Source organism: Leishmania mexicana, chromosome 13 (assembly GCF_000234665.1).
Source record: "Leishmania mexicana MHOM/GT/2001/U1103 complete genome, chromosome 13".
Taxonomy (NCBI): Eukaryota; Euglenozoa; class Kinetoplastea; order Trypanosomatida; family Trypanosomatidae; genus Leishmania; species Leishmania mexicana.
This window is the reverse complement of record NC_018317.1, coordinates 111,717-129,219: the sequence shown is the minus strand read 5'-3', so window position 1 is coordinate 129,219 and position 17,503 is coordinate 111,717. Positions and strand designations below refer to the sequence as shown.

At 52.5% G+C, this 17,503-nt stretch overlaps 4 protein-coding genes across 4 annotated transcripts; 2 read left to right on the top strand and 2 right to left on the bottom strand.

The window, feature by feature from the left end:
- Positions 1-641: 641 nt before the first annotated feature.
- On the bottom strand, positions 642-2,120 carry LMXM_13_0470 (conserved hypothetical protein; the record flags this gene model as incomplete). The annotated part of the gene is made up of 1 exon (XM_003873199.1): positions 642-2,120. One exon carries the CDS (start codon positions 2,118-2,120, stop codon positions 642-644), a length of 1,479 nt encoding a protein of 492 aa, XP_003873248.1.
- A 1,593-nt stretch (positions 2,121-3,713) lies between these two features.
- LMXM_13_0460 (conserved hypothetical protein) lies at positions 3,714-5,207 on the bottom strand (the record flags this gene model as incomplete). The annotated part of the gene is made up of 1 exon (XM_003873198.1): positions 3,714-5,207. The coding sequence occupies one exon, from the start codon at positions 5,205-5,207 to the stop codon at positions 3,714-3,716; it is 1,494 nt and encodes a 497-aa protein (XP_003873247.1).
- A 5,071-nt stretch (positions 5,208-10,278) lies between these two features.
- Positions 10,279-10,644, top strand: LMXM_13_0450 (conserved hypothetical protein; the record flags this gene model as incomplete). Its single annotated transcript, XM_003873197.1, has 1 exon — positions 10,279-10,644. The coding sequence occupies one exon, from the start codon at positions 10,279-10,281 to the stop codon at positions 10,642-10,644; it is 366 nt and encodes a 121-aa protein (XP_003873246.1).
- A 1,876-nt stretch (positions 10,645-12,520) lies between these two features.
- On the top strand, positions 12,521-15,793 carry LMXM_13_0440 (mitogen-activated protein kinase kinase 2; the record flags this gene model as incomplete). Its single annotated transcript, XM_003873196.1, has 1 exon — positions 12,521-15,793. One exon carries the CDS (start codon positions 12,521-12,523, stop codon positions 15,791-15,793), a length of 3,273 nt encoding a protein of 1,090 aa, XP_003873245.1.
- Positions 15,794-17,503: the final 1,710 nt, after the last annotated feature.

Below are 17,503 nucleotides of genomic sequence, written 5' to 3'. Positions count from 1 at the left end.
CACTGACTGCACACGCGCGTCTTCCAACGCACGCACGCAGACACGCCGTTAAGCACCGTGGTGCTGGCGTACCAATGACGGCTGGAGACCCGGTGAGATTTGCTACCTGTTCTTCCTACTGCTGGCTGTTCTCTTCTAGCCAGACGGTCGGCGGGCGTGGGTAGCGAGTGCGGAAAAAAAAAGTTCGAAACATTTCATGGAAACACAGAAAAGAGAGAGTCGTGGAGAACAGTGGTGGACTCGAATGGTGTTGCGATGATCCTTTGATTATCATTGCTATGGCTCAGAGGGTTGGCGGCCACTTCGGGGTGAACGCGCAGCTGGACCTCTTTTCAGTACCTCACCCGTGTTTCACGTGTTCAACTTGAGAGGGTGAAAGCAGTCGGACCAGGGGGTCCCTTTCCATCTCTGCACGGCCCACGAGAACGCACGTTTGTACCCACAACTTTGATTCAATTTTCTATGACGACACGCAATGGCAAGGGGGGTGAACGGGACCGAAAAAAGAAGTCCACGTATAAAACTCAGACGGTGAAAATGCCAAAGGGAAGGTGTAAGCCAGCATCCGCATCGTACTGCAATCAAGCAAGCAGGTCCCATCAAGGAACCACGACAACGCTCCGCGACTACGTGCATGAGTGCTACCTCTCCACGCTGTTCGGCCAGAACTCCAGAACATCGTTGACATGCTCTGTAGGCAGAGTAGTGGATCCCGCAGGGTTACTTCCGGGGCGTCGTTGGGGCGTCGCTATATGATCATCCTCCGAATGATGAGAGGGCGGAAAAGAGGGGGGAACCACTTCGCTGCTATCATTCTCTGTTGAAGTGGTGTGAAGTCCCTCTCCTGCCTGATACTCGGCGATACCTCTCTGGTGCTGATTCGGTCGAGGAGCTTGTAGCCCACTTTGCGGAGGCAAAGTGGCTGTTCCTGACGCATTCGCTTCGTAATCCAGGGAGAGGAGTGCCGTCATGGCGGTAGGGAGAGAAAGGCACCCGCAAAATCCCAAAGAGAGGCCCCGCCGGTGCCACCGCGCCCACTCTTTCGTGCACTGCTCAACCACGTAAATGGAGTGCACGATCCAAAGGAGGAGAGCCACAAAAAGAAGCGTTAAAAAAGGCATGTGATAAGCACACGCGGTTGCCAGGAGTGCGACTCCATACACATTCTGAAAAAACAGAAGCGGCAATGACAGCTGGACGTTGTAGATACGAACGACATCTCGCATGCGAGCCGCCACGGGATCGCGTTCAACGTTGCTGTGAGTGAGCAGATACAGGTCGTAGTACATCAGCGCACAGCATGCGAACGGTGTGACAGGCGCGCACCAGAGATACACGAAGTTGTTCGAGAACTTGGGTAGGGACGACGATCCCTTCACTGCACGTCGCAGGTACACGGAAACGTACGCATAGTAGTAGGTTAGAATAAAATTGGTGACCAGATACTGAAGCACTCCCAAAGAACCCAAAACTACGAAACCCATTACCCAATAACCGACGCACAGGGCACAGTTGAGCCCAAAAATAAGGAGCCGAGTTACTCCCATAAAGAGAATTGTGTTGTTTCCTTGGCGGTACAAAACAGGCACGAACAGCAGTGTGTACAGCAGGCAAAGACAACAGTAAAGCGTAACCGAGTCCGGGAAAGGATACAGCCTTCCCACCGCGCTCTGCCATTGAAGCAGCTCGACAACAAGACCAATGCAAGAGCCGAAAAACCCTAGAAAAACCAAAAACAAGCAGATCCCGGCGAGGTGAACGGGAAGTCTCGAACGAAGTAGAACGACAGGAAGGAGAATAGCCACTACTGTAGCAGTGTAGGCGGTCGTTGGTATCCATACGAACCATCGGTCGATTGCACCATACTGATCCAAGAGTACAATCAGCTGGATTGGGCATTCAGAGCTGAAGGTGAGCGTCATCGGCCACGTGACGCCGGAGGCGCCGACCAATGTGATCGAGTTCGAGTATGCGAACTTGCCCCTAGCAAAGTAAACCCAGGTCGCATTTCCCTGGTGCGGCTGCAGAGAGACATTTAAAGCCGAAGAGCACGCCGCACTCTCTGCAGGATCCGCGTTGAGAAAAGTCAGGCGCGCGCCGCGGGAGACAACCCCAACCATGGCGCCAGCCAGAGGGTCGAGAGAGACCGAGCACAGTTCACTGGGACTTTTTGAACCCGTAGCATCGATGCTTTTGCCAGTCGTCGGCACAATCTCGAACACCGTCACACTACTGAGGTCTGCACCAGACTCTATCATTACCTGCTCCTTGAGTCTCTCAGAAACAAACCGTTTCTCAAAGACGAGAGAGTCGTTGCTCAACCTCTCAATACGGTTTCGAAAGGTTGTAAAGGCCCAGACAGGGTCAAGAAAATACTGACTGTCAATCGGGATGATTCCCCCACACCTTGTCACGCCAACGCGAACACCTGACACCGCGCTGCCGAGCAGCACAACAACACCGGCTACAATCAGGATTAGTCGGTAGATATTTGCCGCTGGTAGCATTGCTCAGCGCATGAACGTTGACAAAAAGGGAGAAAAAGACGAAAGAACTGCACAAACATGCAGGATAAGCATTTACTGTTCTCACATAGAACAGATTCCTGTATGTCTTTCATTCAAAGGAAAAAAGACGTGAGAGTTGGAGAGGTTGAGGTAGTAGTAAAGCTATGAATAAGCAGTACCCGGCATCTTTCAAAACAAATTGAGCCTGCTTGCTCTGACGGCGGTAATGAAATGAAATGCGACGATAGAGTGCTGCAATCAGAGCCTTTGCCTATATTCCAAAAGTCACCGCCTTTCATTATTACGATCCCCTTTTACGTTTCTTTTCCGCTGAGATCGCGTTATGATGATCTCATCACCTTGATTTTCTTTTGATAATTGAGAAAATAGAGTTACATCGAAGCATTGGTTAGCGGAAAAAACATGGTAGCAAGTTGGCTTTTCTGCAACGTATCATGCCGCCACAAACAAGTCAGCAAATAGACGCATACAAGTAAAGCTCACCTACCTCTGTTGTCCTACGGTTATGTCAAGGAGCCGGCCCAACCAACACCGTTTGGCGTCGCTCAGTCCACTGCCATTTCACTACACGCAACGGAACCTAGGTCCAGAACTACGCTCAGCATCACCGCAACGCAGCAAAAACAGAGAGGGAGTAAGTGGATGCCCATATTTGTTGAATCGACGACGGGATTCGCAGTGGACTCCTACAAACATGATCATGACCCCAAGCCTCTTCGGCTCAGCGCCAGCCCAGACCTGTCCGCTGACACCACGAGTCCACCAGCGGTACCCGAGGGAAGTCTGTACGATATCGGCTTCCCCGCAGAGTGAGTACTAGACCCTGATGCCGCGGTTAGGTGAACCGCATCATCAGAAATATGGCAGAAACAGACAGTCAAATATATATATATAAAGATAATCGGAACTGGAAAAAAAAGGTGATTGCACATGCAAGAGAGTTCTTTTTTTTCGACCTAGTGACGCACGTCAAGACAGAAAAATGTTTTTTTCTGTTTGTGTGCACAGTTTGTCACGCTACACTTACTATACCGTGTTTCCTTGGTGTCAAATCTTGAAAGCGCGACAAATAAAGATCGTATTGTTTCTTTTTTTCAGTATTGTACATGCGCCCCATTAAAAGAAAAGGCGGATAAATTATTTTCAGGCCCAAGATATTTTTGGTGTGATAAGTCCAATCCTTCGTCAAACAAATTTTGGCACTTGCTTGCGACGTCCGAGCTTGTCCAAGTGATCGATATGAATACCACTGCCTTTGAAAATGGACCCTTCGTATTTCTTTCTGCAAGAACCAATCGTGTTTTTTGCACCTTTAGCAATCCGCTGCTGTGCATCCCATATAGCAGGCTTAAACTCAGCTGCGGCCTTGGCGATCTCTGCTTCGGTTAATGTGTCAAGAAGTGAACCGACAAACGAAATAAAAACACGAGTGAACGCCTCCTGTGAAGGTGTCACACGACACTGGGGTGATTCAAAAGAACTCACCTCTATCTCTTCTTCCGGCTGAGCGGCTTGATAATCAGACTCGGAAAGCGCTTGACACACTTCGTACTTGAGAGACGGGATAAAGGAAAACAAAAGGCACGCTTGTAAAATAATGGCGTCCGCTTGTGTAAATTGTGCGTCATGGACAGCCTTTCGCACCTCGTAGCTTAAAGCTCTCGGTCCTGCAGGATCGCTGTCGACACCGGTAACAAAAAGAATCCATAACCTGCTGAGCCACTCTCGAAGACAGTTGCTACAAGCGTCCTCTAGCCTCTTTTTGCACATTTGCTCGAGAAAAACACAGCGCTCCTTTTTGTTGGTGCGAAACGCCACCTCCTCCTTTGGAGTGAATGTGAGATCGGTGACTTTATTACCATACTTCTCTGCAGTAATGCAAACTCGAGTGAGTACCTGGTGCGTGCGGCGGCAACACCATTTTTTGATGATGATGTCGCCAAGTGTCCGTGTCGACTCCAGTTCTGGAGAAATCGCACCCATGCCTCCAGTAGTGCCTTTTCGCGACTTCGTGTTGCCCTGAGCCTCCGCTTCGAGTGGAGGACGAGAACGCCAAGCAACAGAGAGCTCATATTGAAAAGAGTTTGTCCATTTTTTATCCCTTTTCAGCCTTAGCCATACGTACTGGCTCCCTTCTGGAACCAGTTGATTCTTCCCGTCAAAGGATAAGTCCTTGCCTGATACATTCACATCGGAATACGGATCGGTCTTGTCCAAAATTTTATCTTTTGTAAACTGAATACGTGCGCTCAAGAATGGTACTCCCCCGTTGCTCTCAAGATCCAGCGTGTCTGCGCCGATTTCGACTTGTTGAGTATCCTTTTCCTCCGAGAACAGAGGGATCACAAATCGCTGCTTTGCTTTTAGCTTGGAGAGGCCAATGATCTGCTTGCCATAAAAAAGAACAAACGGCATTTTTTGACGAGAGTGCTCACTCACTGTAATGGAAAGACAAACATCTTCAGATACATCCTCCACCCTGAAATTCAGTGTGTCGTTGTAAAATGGGGCATTCGAGTTTTGCTGAATAGATGACAACTGCGCAGGCGAGAGAACAGCCCCTGATAATGCGTCAACTACTAATACTGTCACCTGGGTCGTGCAGGGATTTGGATCTTCTTCCGCCTGAGGGTAGTTTTTTCCCCTCAATATTTCGAACTCAACGAACCCGGAAACCATGGTTCTGTAAAATAATCTAAGAGTTCAGGTAGTGGGAGAAAAAAGGTTTCAAAGGTCCATGGGGAGAAAACAATGATGAAACTCAAAGGCGTAGTAAAACAAGTATCCATCCATATTTCTCACGAAAAATTCAGTTTCTAGAGAAAAATGTTATGACCAGGGGCAAATGCGACTCCCGTAGCGCATCCAGTTAGCCGTTTATTTCGACCGTACGAAGACTTTCCCAGCAAAAAGTAATTCTTTGCCTCACACAAATCTTGACTTTTGTTGTTTTGCTACTGAGACGTGACTCAAATGCCTCTCCACTTCCAAAAAAAAGTTCCCAAAGCCGCTTATTCTGAGAGTAACATGCCACAAATACATATATACAAGGACATTTCCCGATTGTCTCGCAGCCGCCTCTAATAGATACTGATTGCACCCGTCGCTATACAATCCATAATTCACACCTGAAACGAAAAAAAAAACAGAACATCAATGTTGGTGGTGCTGTAAAACGCGGCCACTTGTATTTGGCATGGTGCCACGCACCGCTTCGACTCTACGAGCAGCCCCCTTGACCAGCCCCGAATTCGCCTCTGCACCGAAAACTCCACGGGCATTAGTCAAGCCGTCAGCCCAGTACTCCTGGCACAGTTGCGCGACTGTTCCCTCGTGAGCGGTCGCACGCCGTCCCCGCATACCCTTACGGCAATTCTCGCGCTTCCCCAGCCCATGGGTATCAACGCGGCCCCACCACCGCCCCAGACCCTCGACTTTCATCCCGGCATCCCCCCCACCCGCGCGCCCCTTCCCCCCACGCCACCGAGAAGCAGAGCGCAGCTTCCCGAGAGGCACGCGCACATTGTGGAAGTGGGTTGTCCTGCCTCAGCCCCAAAAAGTTTTGCGCTCAAGCATAACAAGCTGCGCATGCCCATCCCCAAAAACCCGCCCCCCCACTCGCAGCATCCCCTTTTCCACATATCGAAAAAACGCCCTTTAGTTTGCCACCTCCACCGCTGTGGCCCCTCTTTCTTGCACCGGGGCCCCGCGACCCAGAGCCCGCCATAAAACACCCCCACCCCACCCCACGAACGACACGGCAAGCCAAACAGCAACAACACCGATTCTCTATAACCCACCTCTCCCTCACCAACGCCTTGGCCTTTAGCACCGGAAAAAAAGCATATAGAGTCACCCGATGACGCCTATTCTTCCCCCAGGAAATAACCACCAACAATCCGGCAAAAACGCACACGCATGCACAACCACACCGCCAGAGATCACCCGCCTCGGCGGCGCTGCCGCTCGCGCCTGGTCGTCATGGGGTGAGCCGTCCTGCCGCCGAATCGGGTCATGCACCCGGCGAGCCCCCCCACGCCCTTCCCCGCCCCCTCGCCGGATACGCGCTGCGCGACGGACCCCGCATGGAGCTGGCTGGACTGCATGCCTTGATCCCGGCGGGCCGCGTCCAGGGTCCTGCGCTCGAGGGCGGAGGCGGTAGGCTTCTTCCGCGCGGGTCGCGGGGGATGCCGGCCTGGCATCCGCGACCGGGGACCAGGCCCGTGATCCGTGCAGCTGGCGTCGGCGTCTCTGGAGCGGCCGATTTTGCAAGCCCGCCAGCTTCGTCACCGTGCCCCCATCCGCAACGGCCAAGGGCAAACGGAAATAAGAGGCGCACGCGACGGGCTAGCAGCGCCGGCTTCCGGACCCCAACACGCCGCAACACCCCAGACCCTGCCGTTGAAGGGCTCGCGCCGGGCACTATGGGGAAGGGGGCCGCGCCCGGACCACCAGCCGCCATTAGCCCCCCCCCGCCGTAGCCAACCGAGGTGGCGCCGTAGCAGCCCAAGCCCCAGACCCACTGCTTCACACCCAGCGCGACAGCGGCAAGCAAGCTGGCTTGCAGCCTGCTGCTGCCGCGTCTACGGGCATACTGTTGTGATGAGGCGTCGCGGCCGCCCCTGGCAGGACGCCTGTCCGTACCGCGCCATCCTTTCACAGCGAGTATAGGCGCTTCGCGGGGCGAGGGGGCCACACTGCTAGCATGCCGCTGCTTTCTACTCGCCCGGAGAGCCCGCACACAGCCCGCGGGGGAGAGAGATCCAAGACCACACATGGGGGCGCTGCGCATGGGCGGTGCGTGTGCGTGCGGTGCCCAGAAAGGCCCCGCGCCGGCATAGCCGCATGAGAACCGCCGATGCGCCGCGACCACACCGCCATAGCGGCGGGGAGGGGGGGGGGCTGGACAGACCCCGCAAAACCCAGCATGCAAGCCTGGGCCTCTTGCGGAAGCGGCGGCGGGCGCAACAGCCGTCCCCGAGCCCCGTCGGCTCAGCGGGCGCGGCACGGGTCTACGCCGAACCTCCCCAGCGCCGTGGTGGCAGAGCCGCGAGCTGCCGAGTCACGCGTGCAGGCGTGGGGTTCACAAACGCTGCGCGTGTCGTGGTGTCTGGCTGGTGCCGGGCTGCCGTGTGCAAAGGCAAGCCCAGGGGGGCCCAGGGAGGGCCTGGGGCGGAGCGGTGGGGGCGGAAGCCGCGCCAATGCGGTGGCAGCTGGTACGCCACATGCTTCGCCAGCCATCGCAGGACCATGCGCCCGAGCAACTTGCGGGGGTTGGTAACCAGCGCGCCATGGGGCGGCAGGGCGCGGGATCATCACCGAGCCAGCGCGGCATCGCAATGGCTTGAAACCCCTTACCCCGGCCCCGAGCGGGGGAAATGGCAGCTAGGCGTGCGCCCCCCCCCCCGGGGGCTTGCAATTTTTTAAAGCCCCTACCCAGGGTTGCCGGGCGCATGCCTCGCTGGGGTTTTTGTTTAGCAAGGTGGTGTTGTCAACCCGACGGGCGCCCTGGGGCGTATCCGTCAAAAAGGCGCCACAGGGAAACAGAGTGGGAAAATTATGAAGAGCGCGTGGTTACAAGCTTTTGTTGTTGTTTATGGAAAAGGGCTTTGGAAGTGTTAAAGGGGCTTGGTTACGGAAAAAGCACCAGGCCATCGAAATGGTGCTGCTTCCGAAACGAAACAACCGGCATAAATTTCTACTAAACGGTAAACGTTTTGCGGCTTCGGTGTGCTGCCGTGGAATTCCTTGGCCCTTTTAAGCGCACGGAAAAGGTCTTTGAAAATGGCCGGGAAAAGAAGTTTTCGGCCGGGCATGCGGGGCGGCTTTTTTCCCACTGATTTGTAAAAGGTCTTCGCGAATTACTTTGCCTTGAAAATTTTCTGCTTTTTTTTGGGGGGCGGATAACCCCCCGGTGACGCTGTATGGTTTGATTGTGTCGGTTCTGGGAAACGGGGGGCTGCGGGACAATCACCATGTGTTTTTCACGGCGCCGGGAACCCGGTAAAAAAAAACTTGTCCCGTCATCTTTTTATTTGTGGTTTTTTTTTCCGCTCACAGGTGGCGATCTGCTCAGCGCCGCGGCCGATGTCTGCAGCAATTTTCCCGTCGAAACGAAGGATGGTTGGCAACATGGCGCGGAAAGAGCGCTTGGGGTTTTGGATAAACACGATCGCGCAATGGGGTGCAAAACGCCGCGACGCGCTTGCGAAGTCGTGGCGCTTTCCGCGGTTTCTAAAGATTGGTGATCTAGGACAGTTCTGGTTTCATGCGGGTCTTTGGAAAGGGGTGGCGGCCCAGTTTCGACGCCCCGGGGGGGTTGATCAGCTTCTTTTTGTTCCCCGCAACGGATATCTAGCCTACGGAGGTGCGGGGGTGTTTTTTTTGCTAGCGCTTATTTTTCTTTTTCAGAGATAGATTGCTGACGGCGCCTTGTTTTCAGACAGGGAAAAGCTGGTAATAGATATGTGTGGGGAATAATCGGCCTTTCCCGTTGGGGGGCCTTTGGCTGCGGGGTGTGTTTCTCCTAGGGAAAGACTGGGGGGGGCTATGGGGGGCAGGGCGAACGCGTGTGGCAGTGGTTTTTTTTTCGAAGGGGGAGATCGATTTCACAACCCAAAAAGCATGGCTTTCTCAATGGTCTACCGCTCGGTGGCTGTTTTGCATGTTCCGAGTTTCTCCTCTGTGTGTATGATTTGGCTCATGTGGGCATGTGGCCGCCTGCGCTCGAGGAGCCTCAACCTCAGTAGGCTCCTTGTGGCGTGCGCTTTGGTGTGGTGAAAAATTGTCGGGGGGGGGACTGTTTTTGGCATTGTTTTTCTTTTTTTTGTGGTTAGCAGAGGTTGTGGCCGCATTTTCCCGACGACGCACATATCCTGCGGGGCGTGCTGCGCAGTTCCGTTCTGCCGACTCTTAGACCAGAAAAAGTGGAAGGGGTAGGGGGGTGGTTCTCCGCATGAATGGGAGGATTGGCGCTCCTTCCCAGCTTGTTTGGATACTGTTGTGGCGGCAAAGGCAGTGAAGAGGGTTTCAAGGAGTGGAGGGCGGTGGGTTGGAGGGCCGCTGCGGCGTGAGGGAGCGAAAAAAACTTTGCCGGGTCCCGGCGCTGTGCGCCGTTCCTTTAAGATTGGTTGGCCTAAAGCTGCCCAAGCGAGCCCAAGTTTGATGCGTTCGAGGCAGGCAGTCCACAGAGGCACCTTCTTCTGATGGGACATCGCAAGCGATTTATTGCAAGGAGGTGCATGCAGCCAGAACAATTTTCCGAAGGGGTTTCGTGCGCAGAGTTCGCGCGTCGTGCCGCGATGGAACTCTATTTGGTGCTACGCTGTGGGTACGACTGAAAACCAAAAATAGTGCTTTTTTCGCGAGTATCTGGGTATTGTGACACAGCGCTGAATAATATGCTGTCCATTTTCCCGGAATCAAAGCGAAGTGCCAAAAACAGGGTGACAACAGACTCTTTGGACAGGGTTTTCACAGTAGGCTGGTGTCCACATCTTCAGCGTCTCTTATCGAATGCGTTGTGCCATTGTTACAAGGATTGCTGCTTCAAAACATGCTCCGGAGATATTTCATCTCCTTTGCGGTAGCGTGTATGAGTAGTGCAAGGATGAAGACTCGGATTGATTATTTACTGCTCTTTTTATCATATCTTTTCTCACTCCTCTGATTTCCTTTTCCCACAGTCTACAAATAAAGCTTCAAAGAGCCACATTTTTTCCAAAAACCGCTACCTTTTTTTTACACCAAGATGTCAGCTGAAAACGGCGGAAACGCGATTGTTCGTGTGAGCTCGAACAAGCGCAAGTTCGGTTACGTTGACTACACGAAGCACCGTCTTAACGAAGGCTATCCGGAGGTCATTATCTCCGCTCTCGGAACTGCAATTGCCGACGCTGTATCTGTTGTGGAGCTGCTCAAGAACCAGGGTGTCGTGGAGGTGAAGAAGATTTGCACCTCACGCGCGCAGTTCGACGATGTTCGCACCACCACTACCGACAAGATTGAGGTTGTTGTTGTCAAATCAGCTGACTTTGACGCTATCTACGAGCAGCAGCAGAGGGATCGCGAAATCGCAAAGGCCCGCGCGGAGGCAGGTGAGGCCGATGATGAGTAGCCCAGCTGCGTGGGTGGTGCAAATCACAGAGAAAACTCAAATTTGAAAATCGCAGCAAATATACACGCTCCCGCTCTCTTGTCCTCTATTAAAGGAAAAAAAAACGATCTTCACTTTTTTTTAATGACTGAAAAAAAAGGCTTTAGACAATGAAAAAGTGTTGCTGTGGTGCGTAGGGGAAATTCAAGCAAAAATATCGAAAGGAAAAAATGCATGAAACCTCTCCAATGGTGATTTGATATACCGCAGCCCATGTGTGCTAGATGAGCCGGTCGGGGCGGCGACGTGTTTGTTGAGAAAAAAAGGCACGAGAAAACGCTCAATTTTTCATATCACAGCACGGACTCACTTTTTTCCTTTCGAAAAATATTGTAGCGAAGCGGCAGCTTTTTTTTTTTTTCGAGCTGTCCGCAAACCGACCATGGGAAATAGAGTCTAAATATTGCTCCTCAAATAGCCAAAGGACAAGTGAAAAAGCGAATGCTACGTTTTGTGGCTGCATCCGTTCACCTAGGAGGAATCTGCTGGGTGTCCATTAAAGGGCGCAGCAAATCTTGATACTCTGCGTATGCATGGGACTGCAAAAGAGTGAAAAAGGCGGAAAGCATGGCTATTTTCTCACACTTTATTTCCTCTTATTTTCCCTCTACTACTTCGCTGGTTTTACACCAATTTAGGCCATGCTCGACCATGACTAGCTCTCACTACAATTTCATCATTTTCTCTCCACATAAATGACCAGCACTGCAGGTGTCCCGAATAATGTTGTCCGTGTAGGCCTCTTGGAGGCGAACGCTATCTCTGCTGAAAAAGCAAAGTTTCGTCTGGAAGAGGGTGTTCCATAGGTGACAATTGCTGCGCTGAATCTCTTCAGCAGTTTCGCTGTTATTTTCTCGCAGATGCTCCGTGATCAGAGCATGGTGAAGATCACGAGTATCTACACCCAGGGCGGGGCTATCTCTGTTGATGAGCAGAGGAGTGGGGCCTGTGACTAGATTGAGATCAAGGTTGTGAAGACCTCTGATTTCGACGCTATTTACGCGGAGCAAGCCCGAGTGAGTACTGAGCGGCGGGCTGCCCGCGAGGTGGCGATGGCTGAAACAGTCGAGTCGTGTGAGGCTTTGGAGGCTGAGGAGTTGGATTGAGCATTGTTTCCTCCCTTTTTTATTTTGCTTTCCTGTTTGTAAGTTGTCCCTTTTTCACGGGGTGTCTATGAGCGACGGAAACGACTATTGCATGTTTCTGAACTTTATATGGACAACTGCGGTATTTAAATTTTTTTTTCCTCACATTCTAAATTTTCCCTCGATTTTTCAAATAGATTTTTTTTTTTGCACTGCGACTACCTTCATGCTCCAAGAAAAGGGACTATCCACTCGCTGTGCGGCTTTCCCTTTACGGTATGTACATTATATTAAAGCAACAGAAAAAAGCAAACAAGGGCAGAGCATATTTCTGTGGAGCTAAATGGACCTCTTCTCAGGAGAAAAAAGAAAAATACAGCAAATTTACTGCGGCACTGAGAAGGTCCTGTGGTGACCTACTGAGTGTTATCTTGCAGTTCTAGATTACCTCTGGAAATCTTATTTTGCTGCAGTGTCCCTCATGACAGGGGACACCTCGACGTGGTATAAGGGTCAAATACCCACAGCGTGGGGGAAGTCAGAGCAAACCATTGTAGCTGAATGGAAACCTTCAAAAAAAATGTCGCTGTTTCCCGGGGAGGCGAAATCTTGTCAGTGGCTTTCTCTGTCATTATTTTTTTTCCTGTTTTTGACGGAGAAGGAGTAGTTTACGCAGCATTCTCTTTCTCTGATGTATCCATTTTCACTTTCCACTCTTTCTTGCATTGACCGTTGATTGCGCTTGTGCAAAGATGCTTGTGACCATGGAGGACTACCAAATAATTGAGTCCATCGGAGAGGGCTCCTTTGGCAAAGTGTACAAAGCCCGTATCAAAGGCACAGGTCAAATAGTAGCAATGAAATTCATTGTCAAGAAAGGCAAAAATGAGAAGGAGCTGAAAAATCTTAGAAGCGAGATTGAGATTTTGACGAAGCTGAATCATCCACATATTATCATGCTCTTCGACTCGTTTGAGACGGATTCCGACTTTGTAGTGGTGATGGAGTATGCACAGGGTGAGCTGTATGACATCCTGGAGGATGAAAAGCAGCTCCCGGCGAAGGAGGTGCAGAAGATTGCAAAGCAACTCATCCAGGCACTGAATTACCTTCACTCTAATCGAATCATTCATCGTGATATGAAGCCGCAGAACATCTTAATTGGGCAGAACGGCGCCGTAAAACTTGCAGATTTCGGCTTTGCGCGCTCCATGAGCTACAACACAATCGTGCTAACGAGCATCAAGGGTACACCGCTCTACATGGCTCCGGAGCTGGTGCAAGAGCGCGCGTACGACAACCGAGTTGACCTGTGGTCGCTAGGCTGCATCTTGTATGAATTGTACTACGGCAAGCCACCTTTCTACACGAACAACCTTTTTGCATTGATCAAGAAGATCGTTTGTGAGCCCGTCAAGTACGATTCCAAGGCCAATGATCCGATTAGCCCCGAGTTTAAGAGCTTTCTTAGCGGCCTCTTGACCAAGTCTGCGTCCTCTCGGCTCAATTGGCCTGAGCTGCTGAACCACCCCTTCGTGCAGCTGACGAAGAGTGACGCGTCGTGGCAGGATGCTATTATGCAGCACGATTCCAGGATGAAGGCCCGAATGGATAGACTAGGGTGTCTTCGACTCCATGGAAACGCTGGTCGTGCGGTCCCAAAGCGCAAGTCGACCCAAAGCGATGGGATTTTCAACCTGAAGACAGTGCAGAAGCTCACGAGCGGTTGCGAGTTCGATGTCTGCGCCACACTCACCCAGCTGGTGCGGATAGCTAGCGCGTCCAATGGGGATGTAACAAGAAGCACTGCTCTTCTTGAAGTGTTCGACTCCGGGGTCCTGGAGGCCGCGTTGACGCTGCTCAACGAGAAACAGTCGGTGAAAGTTGTCGGTTTAGTGCTACAGTTCCTGCAAGAGTTGGTGTTTCCGGAACATGGTGATGTGCTTGCCTTTCCTTCCCAGCGTCCAAAACGCGACGGGGTGGCGGTGTTAGAGGAAAAACACTCACGTCAGCAGGAGGATCTGTTTATTCGACAGCAGGTTGCTCTGAAGCTGATGAAGAAGCCTCACACGGCGCTCGATTTTATTATTAGCGAAATAAGCAGCGACGGCAATTCTCTTGCCGAAACGTGTGTGAAGATCATGTTCCAGTGTTTCCGCTGGGAGAACAGCTTTGGACCGATGGTGACACAGTTGCGGACTTTTCCGGAAATGTGGACGGCCATCCTCAAATCTGTCAACCACGACAGTGTCTCCAGGGGCGAGACGTCGCACGCGTATGCGGCTCTTGTTTTTCACACGGTGTCTATTGTCATTCCACACGTCAAGCTGGCATCCCCGCAGCGGATAAATCGTGAGGAGGTGCTAGAGCTCGTGACACAAGGTCTCTCCGCTGTCTGCTACTACGAGGCTGGCGTGGTAGACGTGCATCGGAATAAAACTCCCCCGCTGGTCTATGCAGCGGCAGCGGCACTTCTCATCGCCTTTGCTCACCGAGAGCTGAAGGACATCGTCTCGTTTAAGGTGAATGACGCGCTGCTAGACGGGATTTACTCCATCGTCGATGCCGTGACAAACGCAGCGAGTCGACCTGTAACGCCGCGGGCGCTGGGCAGTAGCTATGGGTATCCTGACTACGGCTTGCTAGATGGGGTCGCCCATATGCTGTCGCTCATTTTCTCAGACTCAGACTCGCTTGTCTACGCCAAGCTGCCCGGTAGATCAGAGCACTGCTTTTTGGAGGGTGACACCAAAGGCCTGGCACTGTTGGTCATGACACTTCTGCGTGACAGCGATCCAAGGATGGAATTGTCACCCAACGGTGTCCAGACGCTGTTGCGAGCGGCGCAGCAGATATTTCAGCAGCAGAAGGAGCAAGCTCTGTCGATGAGTTTGCTGATGGAGCCGATAGCCCCGTGCTCAGGGGAGTCGGGGAGCCTATGCTGGCTCTCAGTGATCTGCCGCACAATGAAAACCGATTACTTCCGTCAGCTTTTTTACTGGCCGGCATGTCGCGGCGGTGGCGCGACCGGCGTCAGCGCACACGTGACCATTGTGTCTCAGATTTTGTCTGACTCGCTGCGGCCCGTGAGTTCGTCCTCAAATCCACCGCCTGCGGAGGACAAGGTGCTGGGCGACGTCAGCCGCGTTCTGTACAAGGAGAAAGTTATCGAGCTGCTTGTGCACGCTATGGACTACTCTGAGGGGGTTTTTCTCGGGAGCCCGTTTGCCATCATCGTGAAGCTGTGCGCCAACTCCACAGACTCCATCAAGGCCTTCGTAGACTGTGGCGGTCTGGACGCCATTCGAATTAGGCGTATTCTCGACCCAGACAAAGCAGGCACAGGACTGATGTCGGACGGATTGGTGGTGCTTTCGCAAATGGCACGCATGTCTGCAGAGTTTTACGAGCCCATTCATAGATCCAATCTGTATGATTGCGTGGCTGCGCTCCTCCAGCACTCAGAAAAAGACTTACGCGGCAAGACGTGCACGCTTATCGGGAATTTGTGTAAGCACTCCGACTTCTTCTTTGAGGCACTTGAGAAGAACCACATTGTAGAGCGGCTGGTGAAGTGCTGCAGCGACAGCGACGCGCAGACACAGAAGCTGGCAGCGTTTGCCATCGGCAATGCTGCGTTTCATAGTGACTACCTGTACAATCTGCTGAGCCCAGCCATTCCCTCGCTGGTGGGTCTTCTGGCGTCTGGGGACGCAAAGACGCGTCAAAATGCAGCCGGGGCACTGAGCAACTTTGTTCGAAACGGAGACCAGCTCGTAAGCTCCTTGGCAGAGTCCAGCGTCGTTGAATCTCTGCTGAAGTTGTTGCGTGACGACGACACTCCGTCATCAAAAAAGGTTGCAGTGCTCACTATCAACTCGTTTTGTGCATACGATGTATTTCGTCGCAAGTTTGTTGCGCTGGAGTTGCGAGAGGATATTCGCAAGCTGCAGCAGGACCCTAACGCGCGCGCAGACCCCTCAATTCAAAAGTACGTTGGCAACCTCGTCGATCGACTTGGTTGACATGGGCCTGCATCACCGCGTCGGGTATCTCTGCTACTTCGGACTTCATAGTTGCCGTTTTCCAGATTTGTTTGAGAGCGAACACCACTCCTTGTCTCTTCGTTGTTGTCTTTTTTGTCTTCCCTTCGCCTTTGTTCTCCATTGTCCATTCCTCTTGTGCAATTTGTTTGCCTTCTCCAAACTTCGAAAGACATGCTGTGCGTATGTCATCTCGACTCTTATTCTCTCAAGACCATATTTTTTTTTCCTCACCCTTTGCGTTCTACCTGATGACGGGGAACACCTCAGGGTGGTATCAGAGTCCGGTACTCCCACTCTGGAGAAGCCAGGCAGCCTTCTCTATCTCTGTCAATGCAGAACCACTTCTGGTGGTGACAGGGTCCAGGACCCACGACATGGGGAAGTCAGAGCGATGTATCGTTGCTGATGTCGGTGGTGAGGTCATGGATGATGTTGCGTCAGAGCGATCTGCGACAGTGAAGAAGCTTTTGCCATACACACGATGGGCGAAGTGCCAGCGTGACTCAAGGGTATCTCACGCGGTGCTCACACTGCCCACTGGTGCGGGGGGCCCGCGTCACCGTGAGGGATGCCCCACGGGTGGCGACCGGGATCATGGGAGCGGCTGCGAGGCGACCTGTGGGGCGGCTGGGCAGAGTTAGACAGGAGCCGTGTGCAGATGACTGAGTCGGCGCATTGCTGTAACGCGTGTCTACCGCTGCTTGGGGCTAGGCGATTGGCCTGCGACCGGCCCGGTAGAGTGGAATCGAGTTCATGTTCCATGGTTGAAGGGAGACGTTGAACGACAAAAAAAATCCCCTACTTCCGCTCTCTTTCCCTTTTGGCCCAAGGCTGTGTGTCCGTGACGGTGATGTGTGTGAATGCCTGTGTGCGTTTATCCTTGCGGGGGGGGTGTTGCTTGCTGAGATTGTGTACCCGGGGAACGAAGGGACGACGCATCGTCGCGTGCAAGAAAAAAAAGAAATAAAAGAAATGCGAAGAGGAAGGGCAAAGAAGAGGTACGCGGGACCTGAAAGGATGGGACGGGGGTGTGGCGACCGCGACAAGAAGCTGCCATCTCCGCCTCCTTCACGCAGAGGAAGCTGTGCCATATCTTTTTTCCTTTTCTGCATCTCTCCCCCCTCTCTCTGCTCGATTCTCTTCTATTCTCTTCCTGTGTTCGTCTCTTGCCATCCCTTCCGTTGTTACGTTCGCCATGGTCTCCCCTCACACGTGTGCGTGCTACATTCGCTTGTACTGTTCTTGTGCATTTCCATCGCATAGGAAGTCGTTACGACGCAGAGTCAGAATGGGGAAAGTGCAGCGAGGTGACGTCTTCTGTCTTCTATGAAGGCGTTCTCTCCAGACGTCTTACTGACCCACGACTTCACTCTCTTTGTTTTTTTTTCTCCCCTGCGAGCAGTGTGGTGGCTCTTGGTATCCTTCCCTTGCCCCTCATCTGTTGGAGGTAAAGGGTTGGCAAACACGCCAATGTGGTTGAGACGGAACGCCGAAGGCGTCATGAATGGCAATCGTTGAGCCGCTGGGACACCGGACGACAACACACAACAGAGAATCGGAATGCGTCAGACGAACCGTTGCATGCTTATTTTCACGCCTGTGGTCACAGAGCGGCCAAGACGGTATGCGCCTGCCATGCATGTTGCTCAGCTTCTTCTCCCACTCTCTTGTTCACCCTTTCCCTTCTCT